This window comes from Notamacropus eugenii, chromosome 1 (assembly GCF_028372415.1).
Source record: "Notamacropus eugenii isolate mMacEug1 chromosome 1, mMacEug1.pri_v2, whole genome shotgun sequence".
Taxonomy (NCBI): Eukaryota; Metazoa; Chordata; class Mammalia; order Diprotodontia; family Macropodidae; genus Notamacropus; species Notamacropus eugenii.
The window spans coordinates 38,676,384-38,692,210 of NC_092872.1; the positions used below are offsets into that span (position 1 = coordinate 38,676,384).

At 35.7% G+C, this 15,827-nt stretch overlaps 1 protein-coding gene across 2 annotated transcripts in view; it reads left to right on the forward strand.

The window, feature by feature from the left end:
* BRD10 (bromodomain containing 10) overlaps positions 1-15,827 on the forward strand; it is a 79,108-nt gene that overhangs the window by 31,615 nt on the left and 31,666 nt on the right. For both annotated transcript variants that reach the window (XM_072596963.1, XM_072596972.1), the window contains 2 exons: positions 4,571-5,988; positions 12,116-12,195. In XM_072596963.1, the coding sequence (XP_072453064.1) occupies positions 4,571-5,988; positions 12,116-12,195 (1,498 nt within the window). The remainder of the gene's footprint in view (positions 1-4,570; positions 5,989-12,115; positions 12,196-15,827) is intronic.

The window sequence follows — 15,827 nt, forward strand, 5'->3', positions numbered from 1 at the left end:
AGTGAAAGATAGGCACGTAAGTCTGAATTTGGCCTGTGTCTGTAGCTAAACTGGCTTTTGCTTTTCCTTTAGGATTTTATAAGTTGGTTAACAAGCATTTATATTCTTTTTTTTTAATTTAATTTTTTTTAATGTTCTACAATCACTACCATAAAATTTAGATTTTGACCCCCCACCCTCCCCAAGACGGCATACAATATTATATAGAATCTGCATATACTTTGCTATTGAATATGTTTCCACGATAGTCATGCTATGTAGACGAACTAAAATAAATGGAAGAAGTCATATAACAAATCAAAACATAATACACAAACACACGCACACACACAAACATGATCTGCTGCATTCTGTGGATGAATCCCATAGTTCTTTCTCTGAGTGTGGAAGGCATTTTTGCCTTAGAAAACCATTGGGATTTTTTTTTTTTTAAGTTCTTGCGTTATTACGAAGTTCTAAGTCTACCAGAAAAAATCCTCACACACTGTGGTCGTTGCTGTGCACAAAGTTCTCCTGGTTCTGCTCCTTTCACTCAGCATCACATCATATAAACCCTTCCAGGCCTCTCTGAAGTCTTCTTGTTCATCGTTTCTTATGGCACAATAGTACTCCATTACATTCATATACCATAATTTATTCAGCCATTCCCCAATTGATGGGCATCCTCTTGACTTCCAGTTTTTGGCAACTACAAAGAGTGCTGTACTTTTGGGACCCTTTCTCATTTTTATGATCTCTTGGGGATACAGTCCTAGAAGTGGTATTGCTGGGTCAAAGGGTATGCATTTTTGTAGCCCTTTGGGTGTAGTTCCAAATTGCTCTCCAGAATGGTTGGATGAGCTCACAGCTCCATCAACAATGAATTAGTGTTCCACCTCTCCCACATTTATCGTTTTCTTGTTCTGTCATGTTTGCCAATCTGATAGGTGTGATGTGGTACCTCAGAGTTGTTTTGATTTGCATCTCTCTAATCAAAAGTGATTTAGAGCATTTCTTCATATGACTATAGATATCTTTAATTTCTTCCTCTGAAAATTGCCTGTTCATATCCTTTGACCATTTATCAATTGGGGACATTTATATTTTCTTAATCTTGATTTTTTAATTCTGACCTTAATTCCACAAATTTAAAAAGAAAAGATTTCCATACATAAAGCAAAACACAAAAATAGTATTTTATATGAAATGATGAATTTCCATTTCATACTATTGTTCTGGGCCCTTTTCTCCTATACTGCTTCACTTGATGATCTCATCAGTTCCCATGGGTTTGATTACCATCTATATGCTGATAACTCTGAAGTCTACCTATCCTGACCCAAAACTCTCTCACCAGTCTCACATCTCCAATTGCCTTTCAGACATCTCAAACTGAATGTCCAGTAAATATCTTAAACTCCTCATGTCCAAAGCAGAGCTCATTATCTTTCTCCCTAAACCCTACCCCTCCCCTTCCTTCTCTGTTACTGTAAACACCATCCTTCCAGTTCCTCAGGCTTGCAAAACCTAGGCATCATCCTGGATTCCTCACTATCTCTTACCCTCCATATCCAGTTTGTTGCAAAGGCCTGTCCATTTGACCTCTTCAGCATTTCTCAAATACGCTTTCTCTCCTCTAATATTGCTAGCACCTTAGTGCAGACCCTCATCACCATACACCTGGGTTATTATAATAGCCTGCTGTTGAATCTGCCTCCCTCAGAGCTCTTCTCCACTTGATTCTATCCTCTGTTCATCCACTAATACGATTTTCCAAAAGGATAGTTCTAATCTGTGTTGCCCACCTATTCAATAAACTCCAGTGGCTTTCTGTGACCTCCAGGAGCAAATACAAAATGCTCTATATGGCATTCATAGTCCTTTATAACCCTGTCCCTTCCTATCTTTCCAGTCTTCTGATACCTTACTACCCTGCATGTAGTCTTTGATTCAGTGACACTAGGATCCTGGCCATTCCAAAAACAAGACCCTCCTTCTTCTGCTCCAGACATTTTCTCTGGCTGTTACCTATACCCGGAATGCTCTTTCCTCTGCTCCTCTGCTCCAATTACTGACCTCCCTGGCTTCCTTTAAGGCCCAACAGAAATTCCTTTTATTGGAAACCTTCCCCAATCCCTTTTAATTCTAGCACCTTCGCTCTGTTAATTAGTTCCTATTTATCCTGTATATAGTTTGCTCTGTGTGTAATGTATGTGTGTGTGTACACACACATACATTTGCACATTGTTTCCTCCGTTAGCTCCTTGACAGCATGGATTCTCTTTTGCCTTTTTTTATATCCCCAGCTCTTAGCACAGTGCCTGGCACACAGGCACTTTAAGTATTGTTTGAACTACACATTACTTTCAGAAGTGTCCTACTTGTCTGTTCTTCTCATCAGCACATTAAAAAAAAAAATTTTTGGTGGCCCTCTTTTTTTTTAAAATCATTTTGCTAACTTAGCCCTCTTTCCTTGATACCCCACCTCCATTAACTAAGAGAAAGGGGAGGAAACTGTTAGAAATGAGCATTGTCAAGCAAAACAATTTCAAGTAATGCCAGTGTCCAAAAGTGTATGTCTCTGCAGCTTGTGCTTATGCCTTTTCTATCAGGAGGTAGGTGACATCATCATGTCTCTTCACAGGACATGGCTGGTTGCTGCTTGGATCAAAGTTCTTAAATTTTTCAAAGCTGTTTTTCTTTCTAGTGCTGTTGTTCTTATATAAATTGTTCTCCTGGTTCTACTCACCTCACTCTTTTTTTAAACTCAATTTTATTTTATTTTCAGTTTCAAAATCTCTACCTGCCTCATACCTCACACGTTGGGAAAGCAAGAAAAACATAACCCATATCAAATATACATAGTCCTGTGAAACACACTTCTGCATTGCCTTGTTCCCTCACCCCACCAACCCCCAGTTAATAACAAAGTAAGAATAGAAGAAAACATGTTTCAGTCTGCACTCTGAATCTACCATCTCTCTGTCTGGAGGTAGAAAGCATGTTGATTCTGAGCCCTTTGGAATTTTGTGTGGCCATTGATCAATAGATCTGTCTTTCAAAGTTGATTTTTTTTTTAAGAGTTGATTATTACACAGTTGCATGCCGTAGCATTCATGTGCCATAACTTGTTTAGTCATTCTACAACTGCTGGGCATCCTCTTAGTTTCCAATTCTTTTCTGCCACAAAAAGAACTGCTATAAATGTTTTTATGCATGAGTCTTTTTCCTCTCTTTGACCTCTTTGGACTATAGACCTAGTAGCAGTAGCACTGGGTCAAGGGGTATGTATAGTTCAATAACTTTTTGAGCATAGTTCCAAATTGCTTTCTAGAATGGTTGCACTAGTTCATAGCTCCACAAACGGTGAGTTAGTATTCCTGTTTTCCCAAATCCCTTTCGACATGCCATTTTCATTTTTTTTGTCATCAGAGCCAGTGTGAGGTGGTACCTCAGAGTTGTTTTAATTTGCGTTTCTATATTGGTGATTTAGAGCAAATTTAAAATATGACTATTGAGAGCTTTGATTTCCTCTGAAAATTGCGAATTCATATTCTTTGACCATTTATCAATTGGAGAATGGCTCTTTAGAAATGAGGTCTTTATCACAGGAACTTGCCACAAAGGTTTTTCCCCCAGTTTTCTATTTTTCTTCTCATTTTTTAGTTGCATTAATTTTATTTGTACAAAAAAAAATTATGTAATCACATTTACTCATTTGATTTCCTTTGAGCTTCCCTGTCTCTTTTTTGGTCATAAACTTTTCTCCTATTCAGATCTGATTGGTAGTTTGTTTCTTCCATGTTTCACTAATTTGCTTATGTCACCATTTATGTAGACATTTTGAGTTCATTCTGGTATATACGGCTTCAGATGTTGATCAGTGCCTAGATTCTGTCAGATTGGAATGTGTACCTGGAATATAGTAGATACTTAAATATTTACTGACGTAGCAAGTTCGTGTCCCAATAGCTAGCATCTTTGAGTTTATTCAACAGTAGGTTACTTTGATCGTTTGCTTCTATATATTATTTACCTAATCTGTTCCACTGTTCAGTACCAGATTGTTTAGATGATTTCAGCCTTATAGTATAGTTTAAGATCTGGTACTACTAGGCTCCCTTCTTCTCAAATTTTTCATTGACAGGCAAATGTTCATATAGTCCAAAATTGGGACTATCTCATTTAATAAGTATGTCTGTCATTATACAGTGGTTGAACCATTAGATAACAGCCTATTAACCTTATCAGAAAAATAGCACTCAATCAAAGTATTGTTGGTTCCTTGCCATGTGGTGGATGCTTAGTAAATGTTTGCTAAATTGAATGTTACATTTATTTTTAATATTTGGGCTAGCCAACTTTATTAAACAACCATTTTTATGGTTTTAGTGAGGAAGTGGACATCCTTAGAAAGTACCAGGGCATGTTACCTAGTGAATGGAGTTTCTGTGGTTATTAAAGACATTGGTCTTTTTTTTTTCCCTCCAAAACAGACATTAAGTAGCATTTATATTTAAATTTTGTATTTTGTGGAGTTCTTTTCCATAACTATTCACCTATTTTTCTAATTTTTAAAATTTTTCTGTAGGATACGGGATCAAGAAAGAAAAGAAGCAGAAGAAGCTAGTCAAAAAGAAATAGAAGAATGGGAAAGAAAACTTCTGGCTCAGGCTGCTCCAACCTGCATGGAGACTATGTGGGAAATTCCAGCTATAGGGCATTTCCTTTGTTTAGCCCAACACATTCTAAACTTGCCTGAAATAGTCTTTTATGAGTTGGAACGTTGTCTTCTTATGCCTCAGTGTAATGCTTTCTTGTCAAAAATAATGACTTCTTTGTTAAGTCCTCCTCATCGCAGACCTACCTTACATAGGAGACCCACTCTGCCTTATAGAACTTGGGAAGCAGCACTGAGGCAGAAAGTACAGCAGTGGTACACTGTTGTTGGACAGACTGAGAATCCTGATGGCTGTGCTGAGAAACTTGGATTGTGCCCTCAGTTTTTTAAAGTACTTGGAGAAGTGAACCCTTTAGAGGATAAACCATTTCATGAACTCCCGTTTTACCAGAAAGTTTGGTTACTGAAGGGCCTCTGTGACTTTGTGTATGAAACACAAAAAGAAGTTCAAGATGCTGTACTGGGACAGCCTATCCATGAATGTAGGGAAGTGATCCTTGGCTATGATTACCTAGAGAATGCTTATGTACATTTCCCACAGTTTTGTGGGGCAGATGTACGCATTTACAAACAGAGACCCTTTCAGGCACCTGAATTTCCAGTTCCACCTATTAAAATACAAAGAGTACCTCGGATTAAACTTGAGAAATTAAAGGGTGAATATGCTAGCAAAAGCAATGGAGAACACAGGTGTGGTAGCAGAGAAGAATTGCCCTCTGCCTCCAGAAGAGAACAGATCAGTATGGAAACTGTTTGCTGCCCAGCTAAAATCCATTTGGATAATCATGGCATCTCCATGGAAAAAGAAATAAAAAATAACTGTGAAATTAAAATTCACAGGCCTTGTGAAAGTAAAAAAATGGGATGCTGTAAAGAAAATTTTGAGAAACCAAGTAGTCCAGGGGAAGTTACAGGCTTTGGGGAACCTCTCAGCCCAGGTGAAGTGAGGGTTATAGAAAACAGGGATAAATATGGTGAGGCTTCCATAGTAAAAACTGAGCCTAGTCCATTAAAAGAGAATGCCCTTAAAACTTGCCAAGTACATGTAAATGGAAGTCATAGTGATAATCTAGACGTGAGCTGCCATAAAGTTACAAGAGATATCATATTAGAACATTCACTGCAGAATCATAAAAAACTCAAACTTAGTAAAATACGGGCAAAAAAGAAGAAAAAGAAAAAAAAGAAATTGAAAGATGTTTTAAATGAAAATTTACAGAGAAAACGTGAAGGTCTTCATTCTCTTACATTCAAGTCTTACAAACCTGAGATCCAGAACAAGTTATTTATCATCAAAAAGAAAGCTAAACACAAGAAGCACAAATCTGGTAAGCTGGTGTACTGTTTTGAAAAAATGAAAGAGTTGTACTTCCAAGATGTTCTATCAGCTAGTTTGGGAAGCTGTAAGTCAAAAACATGAATTTCACCTTTGTATTACATGTTTCTAAGGTAGTTCTGTATATTAAAACTTTTCATATATGGAATTATATTTATTCTGTCACCTAACTAAAGTTGCTGCTTTTTAAGCAAGGTGTATACATTTATCTTACATTGAAAACAGATTATCTCTCGAATTCTTACTGCTAAAGATCTATGATCCAAATTACTAACATTTAACTAAAATATTTTATAAAGTGAGTTGTTCAGAAATGAATTATTCTGTTTTGATATTATCGAAGACCTTTTTTTTCTGTTTGGTTAATATTTACTGGTTAGCTGGTTGTTAACAATTCATCTAAGTGTGCAGAGGGAATATAAGATAAATCCATACCAATTAGTTTTTATTACTTATTACCTCTGCCTTTATAGGGGAAAAAGTGATGCACAAGATTAGAACTATCAACTAAAATGAATATTGGTGTACCTTTTTTAAAAATTGTAGATTTCAGTTGTCCATTTCATTCCTTTTCTGCCATTATTAGGGATAATTAAGATTTGGTTATATTTTGAAATAAATGCCTGTTTAATTCAGTAAATCAGGAGAATCTAGCTTCTGTTTCTTTTAGCTCAATTCAAGTGCCTCATTGCAACATAGAAGTAATCCTGAATTCATAAAAACTTTACCAGAAGAGCATGAGTTCTGTTAGGTCCTAGCCATCTCATTACCAAGTCCCATACTTTGAATCCTCTGTTAGAATCTGACAGAACTTTTGCATAACTTTAAAGAATTCATACTTCAATGAGATATTGAAACCAAGTTTTGATAGAAGATAAGATCCCCATTTGCCTGATTACTAGCCAACTATTTCAAAATATTACCAAATCTTAATTATTACTGCTTACTTCAAAAAAAAGAATAGACATGAAATCTATGGGAAAATGAGAAAAATTCATTTTAGCTTATAATTCTAACTTTCTGCATCCATCATTTAAAAATCATTTATTAAGTACTTGTGTATGATACAGTTTTAGATATTGTTCAAAGATAAACCTGGTCTCCATCCTCTCATGTAGGTAATAGAATAAAAATGTTTTTTGAGTAAGGAATGACTAGTAAGGTATATATTATACACATGTATTTTACGGGTATAGATTTAGGCTTCCTTGGGAGTTCCATGTCCATATTGATCAATGTAAGTGGAAATAATCTGTTAAATTTAACCAGTGTTTACTGAATACATGAAAGATAGGAGAATTTTAATAGTGGGGACAGGGATTCTAGATGAAGGTTTGGTTAGGTACATAACAGCATGAACAAAGCTAGAATAAATGGAAGCAGGAATATTCAACAGACATTGGAAAACTTAGCTTTATTAAAGCTAATTTAAGTTTCTTAAAAGTTTCTCAGATCTAAGAAATTGGAGCATTTTAAATACATCAAAGATGCCCAAAAGAATGGCTTATCTCTTGCTGTTCTGAAGTCTTGAATTGAGAAGTTGGTTGAAAGGATGAAGTGGGCTTATGTCAGATGTGTCAAAGGCTGTGAATGGTGTGTAGAAGGAATGGGTTGGTATGTGAAGATGGAGGGGCCAGGGAACTGAGATGTAGAAACTTGGAATTATGATCTTTAGTTCTTGTGAAAAAAGATCACCTAAGACACCGCTTGAGAGCTGTAAGGAGGGAACCAACATGGTCAAGATAAAGAGTTCATAGGCTCTTATATTTGGAGCTTGAAGAGATCTTAGAAGTCACTAAGTACAACACTTCTTTTTGTCAGTGAGGAAATAGAGATCCAGAGAGCTTAAATACTTGCCCAAGATTATACACCAGTAAGTGGCAGAGCTGGGATTTGGAACCAGGTCCTCTGACTCCAAATCCTATGCATAAACAAAGCAGTTTTGATAGTGACAGAGAGAAATTTGAGGAATGCAGTTCTTGTAGTCTAGCAAAATAAATAGTCTAGGCAAGAGAGGAGTCTTTGGATTAAGGCATAAAGTTAACGACAAGAGCATTGCATAGTAATAGAAGTTAGATTGAAAGAGGAAACAAAACTGTCAGCTAAATTCACTGTATAGAGTAAATGCTAGGGTAGGAATTAGTTAGATTGCCCAGGAGCTCTTAGCTTAGTGTATTGAAGATGACAGTGCCACCTGCTATAAAGGAGAAAATATTCCTAGTGCCTTATTATAGAAGGAATGGTAAGTAGCTTTTTTAAATTGTCTGTTTAATTTAAAGGGCAGAGCAGTCTGAAGGGTCTCAAAGTGCCACATGAGACTAAGCTACAGGGGGATATCCAGATGAGTGGTATATTTTAAGGGTTAGGGCTTACCCCCAAATATGCCCATAATGTATCTGAAATTCTGTCATTTAGAAAGAGTTGGTGCATGACTTTTTGTTGGCAGATGGTTGTGCCCTCAGTGCTTGTTCTGAGGCTGAGATGCAGCAGAGTATGGAGCAATCTCCACTGCTTGTGCTCATTTTGGCCCAACAATGGACTCCTAACGAATAGATCTGTAGGTGGATTTAGAGGTAGATTTGTTCATGGAATTGCTGAGAGTGAGGCAGTTAAGGAAATAGAAATTTTGATTGTGGGGTAGAGGAGGAAAGGAGCATTAGAATAAAGACAGAGGCGTGGTATCTTAGTAGATCTGTAGGGCAGAATGTGGAAGCAGGGCAGACAAATGAGTCCTTGTACTTCCCAGTTTGCTCAAGGCTGTGTTCTTGTGCACACACATATGCACATATGCATATGTGCATGTGTGTATACACTTACACATTTTTATATATGTAGATACACACATATTTGTATACACATACATCTGTATAGATACATCTCTATCACCCTTTCCTAGCTGCGTGGGCAAGTTACTTAACCGCTGTCTGCCTCAGTTTCCTTATCTGTAAATTTGGAAAGTAATAGTACCTACCTTGCAGGATTGTTGCAAAGTTCAAACAAAACACTTAGCACAGAGCCTGCTAAGTAGCAGGTACTTAATAAATACTTATTTGCTAACCTTCCATTTGATTCTCATATCTCAGTTTGTACATTGGAGTATCATTTTCCTTATTCCAAAATACTTGAGTGCTGTTTCAGTTATGATATATTGGGAGAATTCCAGTTTCCGTATTGACTCATCCTTATGGTTGGGCGTTTTGAAGCTTCTGGCATGTTTGAATTCTGGTGAGTTTTTAGAGTTTCATCCATTGTAGTACTCACAACTTCAGTTTAAGGGTTAGGGGTAGGGTTTCTATTCTCCAGGCCTATCCTGAAACTCACAGTTATATGCTTTCTATACACATGAAGTTTAAACCTTAGAATAGTAGTGGAGTTTTGTGTGTTCAGAATAATTTCTGTCTTAATAATAATTCTAGACTTGAACAAGATATATTAGAGCCCGAGGCAAGTCACTCAGCCTTTCTCAACATTAGTCTTCTTGTCTATAAAATTAGAGAGTTAAGCAAAATTTTTTCTAAGATCCCTTCCAGCTCCAAATCTGTGACTCTGTGATCATTTCAAGCAATATAGGATGTTGATGATTTTAGGGAAGAGTGTGGGATATCACTGAAGGTGAAGACATTATATAATACCACAAGGGGGCAGTATAGAACACTTATGCTGCCTGTGTATTCACCCTCTACCATTTATTGTGAGATACATTTGGAGTTTGTAATAGCTCATACGTTGCACTTGTAAGTCTTAGTAAAAGGAAATATCTAACGTGGGACTTGTATACTTTTGGTGAATTTTAAAACATAATATAACATTGTAATATGGTATTTGTATAAATTAAGGTTACTTGTATAAATGCATTGTACTCAATTGAAAGAGTGAAAAAGAGTAAAAGATTTTGTTTAGCTCAGTTAAGTGCTGTACAGAGTTCGCTTGGTCGGTACCCCGTTCAACCCAAGTATGGATATTTGACTCAGTCTTTTAAAACTCTTCATCAAATTCTGATCCCTGTAGATACAACACCTACATTATCTTTCCCATCTGTTCCTACTGCCACCACCCATACTGTTGAAATAGTTTCCTAATTTTCTTCCTTCTATTTTCCCCTGTTCAGTCCATCAATTTGCCAGGTGAATCTTCTAAAAACTGAGCTCAGATTTGCCATCCCCCTTTCTCAAATCTTTAATTCATTTCTTATTGTTTTTTGAGCTATGTTCAAATTCTTCAGCACAACATTCCCTCCCCATCATAGAAGAAATTAATGGATTCCCACTAATTAATTTATAGAAATATAAAAATAGATGTTACTTGTAAAGCGCTTTGCAAACTTTACGGTGCTACATAAATACTAGCCATTATGATTACAACCATAACTTTTCCAGCGTTGTGTTCCACATTTCCTTATGTTTCACTCAAGCTGAGCTGTTCTTTGATCTCTGAATACACCCAACACTTGGCTGATTTCACAAATGATATTCTTTCTATCCAGGACTTTCTCTGTACTTTCTGACACTGTTCCCTGTCCCTCAGAAAACCTTTAAGGATTGAAATCTTGCTTATCTGAAAATAAATTGATTTACTTTCTCTTTCAGCAAACGTTTTTTGATGTCCCCAACATGTCATCTCTTCCTCCTATGAAACACTTGTGGCTCCTTATTTATACCTCTCTTCATGGCACTTTACATATACATTTACTTCTACTAGATTTTTAAACAATTTGGGGGTAGGGATTATATCATGTTCATTTTATAGCCTTTATTGGTAGCTCTTTGCACATAATAGAATATAAATGTAAAATGGAATTAAACATCTGTGTTTCAAAATTTTAAGAAAACACCAGGTTATACAGCATGGCTTGTATTGAAGCATTATAAAAACTTGTGATTTTTTTTCCCCTCCATTCCAAGAAAATGAAGTAAACAAGTTTTTTATATCGTGAAAGGGATGGGAGGGTATGTTTTAATTTTTTGCTGTAAAATTGAACTTAGAAATATTTTAATGAATTTTTCTTTGTAATGAAAGGTAACATGATAAAGTGTTTAGAAAGACAACTTTAAAGTCAGACCTCTTGAGTTCTGGTTCTGGCCCCATACTAAATTTACATTAGGCTAGTCACTTATATCCCAATGTCCCAGACAACTCTCAAGACTACAAGTTACAGAGGAGTTAGCCATCGGCATCAGGAGATTCCACACTGATGAAGCCATAGATCCAGACCCTTACAAAAAACAATATTGTAAGTTTCTGGAGGGCAGTGATGATGTTTTATATTTTTACTGGTGGCACTGTTATGAAGCCTTGTACGTAGGGTGTGCTCTCTATATTTGTTGATTTTTTAAAAATTTGATGATTCAAATGAAGAGACTGGTGTACCAAATGGTATTTCATATTTAAAATGCTGAATATGATTTTTTATAACTGAATTTATAAAATGCTGAATATAATTTTTTTGTTAAACTAAAGAGTTTAATAACTAGTTTTCATATATGAAGTAGTTTCCTTTAGTTTTGAGTCTATTTTCCCACAAACTCTCATTGCACAACTATGTACATTGAAGGTATTTATTTTCTAAAAAACATTGCATTGCCTACTACCAGTAACACTACCTTTAAGATAGATAATGGGATTAGATTTGTATTAATAGTAGTAGAAGAAAACTACTGTGGGAATTTATATTATGCTAACCAGAGACTGAAATTCCAAAGTATAAATAGATCTCTATCAGAAACTAACTGCAGAAATTTAGTGTCACAGGTAAGTTTAATTTTTCTTTTACATTAATATTTTAGGTCATGTGTATGACTTTTTTCAACTATCCTTAAAAATGACAAAGTACATTTTTTTCCAAGTTATAGTAAAATCTTACATTATACAATACATTTGAAGATTATAATAGCTGTGTTCATGACGTACATTGTTAACATACTTGTTCTACACAGATAGTTGTAGTTTAATGGCTTTCACCTAGTTGCATTTTGAGCCCTCATTTTCATCTGACTTAGCCACATCCATCTATTCTAATTTAATTATAATTTAGTTCTGAAGGCACTGTGTAACTTGGCTTTTGAAGTGTAATGAAGTGTAATAAATATCATTATGAAGCTTTTCTCTTTTAATCTTGCAAGGAAAAAAATCCCTATCTAAAAAAGCAATCACAAAGAAGAGGAAAGCCGTCACAAAGTCGCCTACTGTACCAGAGTTCCAGGTAAATGTTACAACTTTGCTTCAAGCTTTCAAAATAGAATTTTTCTCTTTACAGTTGTATCTCATGAAGTTGGTGAACTCCAAGAAATTGTAGCCTATGATTTTTAATAAAATGAGCCTCTAATAAACGAGTCTCGAATTTTTTCATACCATTGTAGGCATGGACAGATAGATACTCCTGCCAGAATTCAAATATTCTTTTGTGTTTAATGTGTTTTCAAGTATTGATATTAAAAATCTTATCAGTTTTTTGCATAGAAAAACTTATGTGTAAATAATTCCTAATGTAAATACAAATTAAAAGCAAATGTGCACATGAAACAGTGTTCAGGAATGAAGGTGTGATTTGGACAGAAGTGATTTCACATTGTGCCAGTGATCTTATCCTTGTGTGAACAGTGATAATGGTCTGCCAAAGTGATTGGTAAAGATTTGAATATTTATAATTTCTTAAACTTTTAAGTGGAACTTTTTGTAATTTATTAGTTAAGATACTGGCGTCCTAGAGTCTGGACAACCTGAGTTCAAATCTAGCCTCAGACACTTACTAGCTATATGAGTCTGGGCAAGTCACCTAATCCCAATTGTCCCTACACACTAAAAGACACTGGCATATTTTATTTCCCATTGTTAGGTAGAATTGTTTTTTTTAACAGTGCGAGGTTTTTTTACGAATTTTTTTTTTTAAATGAAAGACCTTGATTATCTCTCATTTTGTAATAACAGTAGTTACAGGTATGAAGTCTTGTCACTACTCTTATTTGCACACATTCTACCACTTTGGCATATAATTTAAGCATAAGACACTGTGATATTTTATCTCTCATCATCTTGCTTATAATTTAAATCTAAGTTACTATGGTAACTAGCAACCCCTTTTAATGAACACTGATTCTTTGTTTTCCCAATCTAAACTTATATATATAGTCTTAGTTTAAGATAATATTTTTCAAATTGGGTTGGTTTTAAAGTTAAAATAAAGAAGGTTCATTATGTTAGGATTTGAGGAGAGATAATATCAATAATATAATGTGTGTATGTATGTAATATACATCACAAATGATTTATATTTTTTGTTCTGTGGGCATTATGATTTTAACTTGAAAGTAAAGTGACCAGTTATCAAAGGAGAGTTTATTTGCTTCAAATGGATTAGCAATTTACTAGGAAACTTAAAAAATTATTTAGGCATACCATTTAAATCCCTATGAAGAGATTATTTTCCACATAAGCACATAATTTTTATTAAATGAAGAATTGTTGTTAAAGTTTTGTTCTTCAGAAATAGTTGGGGAACTATTATTTGAAATCCCCACTCCAATATGAAGAATCAGTTTGGAGAAAAGAGCACTAAGTTGGCAGTCAGGCGTTCTGTTCTCAGTTCTCCTAAGAACTATGTGATTTTAAGTCATTTAATGTCTTTGAATTTCAATTTGCCTAATTGATAAAATGACACAGTTAAATTAAATAATCCCTTAAGGATCCTTCGAGTTCCGCAATTCTATGATCTGAAAACATTACTATAAGGAGATTGGGACAATGTAGAGCTTGTTGGGCAGGGAGAAATCTTAGTGGGAGTATTTCAGACTGTTTTGGATGAAGCAGTAATAAAAAGATGACTAAATAAAGGGCGATGGAGCAATCTCATCCCCCTTAACCTCCACCACCACCACCACCACCACTCCTACCACCCCACTCCTCCTTTTGCAAACTTCCAGTGAGACAGTGAGAGCAAAACCTTTATGACAGTCTCATGGTGAATGCCTAATGGCAGATGGTTACAGGGAGTGGTTACTACCAAGCTTGGTAATGATCTTCAGGAGGATAAAATTTGCTAGTGGATTGGTACTTATACTTTTTGGTGTCAGCCACTGACAATATCTTCCTTCTGAGATTTTGCTCTCTTGTCAACCCTTATTTGCTTCACTCAGAATCTATCACAGGCCTCACCTCTCTGCATTATCTCTCCACCTCAGAGAGAGTGAGTGTGGGGGGAGGGTGGGTTTGGGTGTGTGTGTGTCTGCCTGCCTGCCTGCCTGCCTGTCTGTCTGTCTGTCTGTCTGTTGATTGGTCTGTCGCCCCATCTCATCCAGGCTGGAAATGTAGGGGCAGCTCAGGCCCAGCCCCACAGCTTATTGGCATTGGAGTTTTGACCTGTGCTCGTTCCAGCTGGGTCAGTTTGCCTCTCCTTGCACAGTCTGCTGGCACCATATTAATGCCAAACTTAGTACATACACCTGTCATCATAACCCACTGCGGCTCAGAACTCCTCAAATGAAGAGATTGACCAGCCTTAGCAAGCTCTTTCTAGTAGCACTGATTACAGCTATGTACCACCATGCTCTGCTTTTTAACATAAAACATTATTGGGATAATTAATTCAGGTTTAATGAGTTTTCCCTCTTTTCTATGTCATGATCAAAGTGAAACTTATAATGGCCACTTGACAGGCAAGTCAAGTGAATTGACCAAAGGACACAAAGATCAAATCAGGAGAACTGACCCCAGAATGTTTTGAATCAATTCCAGGGATGTTCCTTCTACTACTAGTGTGCTGTGTGTGTGTAGAGATAGATAGTAGGTATAATGTGTATGTGTGTATATGTATGTATAGTATACATATTATATATTATACATATATATATATTTTTTTTCACTTAGGGCCCAGTGCTGAGATGAGGCCTTTTACCCTCTTCCCCATCAGCTCAGGATTTCTATTTCCTCAACCTCTTTCGCTGATGGGTACAGCAACTCTGAAATAAATACACACCAAAATATAATTCTGAACTAGGCACGGCATTAGGGCAGAGAAGAATATAAGAAATTTTGATTTGAGAGCATCACAGGCCTACGTAGATAAACCATATGCAAATAATACTTTTTACACAAATTCATTCAACCCTTCTTTTTCATATAGGAATAGTACTTGTGACATTAAGAAAGGTCGAATGAAAAATAAGACTCTGTAAGTGTAACCACAAACTCACCACAAGGGGTGTGTTTCTTATAAATGTAATGTGAGGATTACTTGCTACCTGTACCGTGGTCAGAGTGTCACAGTTAACTGCACACATTTGCCCATCTAAAGTGAAAAACCACCTGACAAATAGAAATGCAACCTCAGCATGCTGTTTTCTAATTTTCAAGTCTGTTTTTCTTAATGTTTAATCCTTTTTTACAAGCTGAGTATAGATTGAATTTTAAACAGTTTAATATTGAAGATTGTACCTGTGCTTCCAGTACATGTAAAATTTCATGTGCTGTATGTATGCTAGACTTTGTGCAAAGAATGTGATTTGTAGATTATTTTAAGGGCTTATCTACAACTGTTTATTTTGCCCAGGATTTTTTGCAAATTCAAACTTTTATTCATTAATTATTATACTAATTCTGCAAGATTAATGTTTTCCTGGTTTTATTTTTCTCCCAAAGATATTGTCATGATGAGCATAGTTACATTGAGTATTCTGCAAATTAGACCTGAAATAAAATTGTTTCACTTGATTGTGTTCTGTTCATATGATTGTGCTATTTTAAAAAATTATGATATACTTCAAAGTGACTGTCTAATTTTTATTTCCAGCAGAATTTTTAATTGAATCTTATTGTTTCTTTTTTTCCCTTAAACTTTTT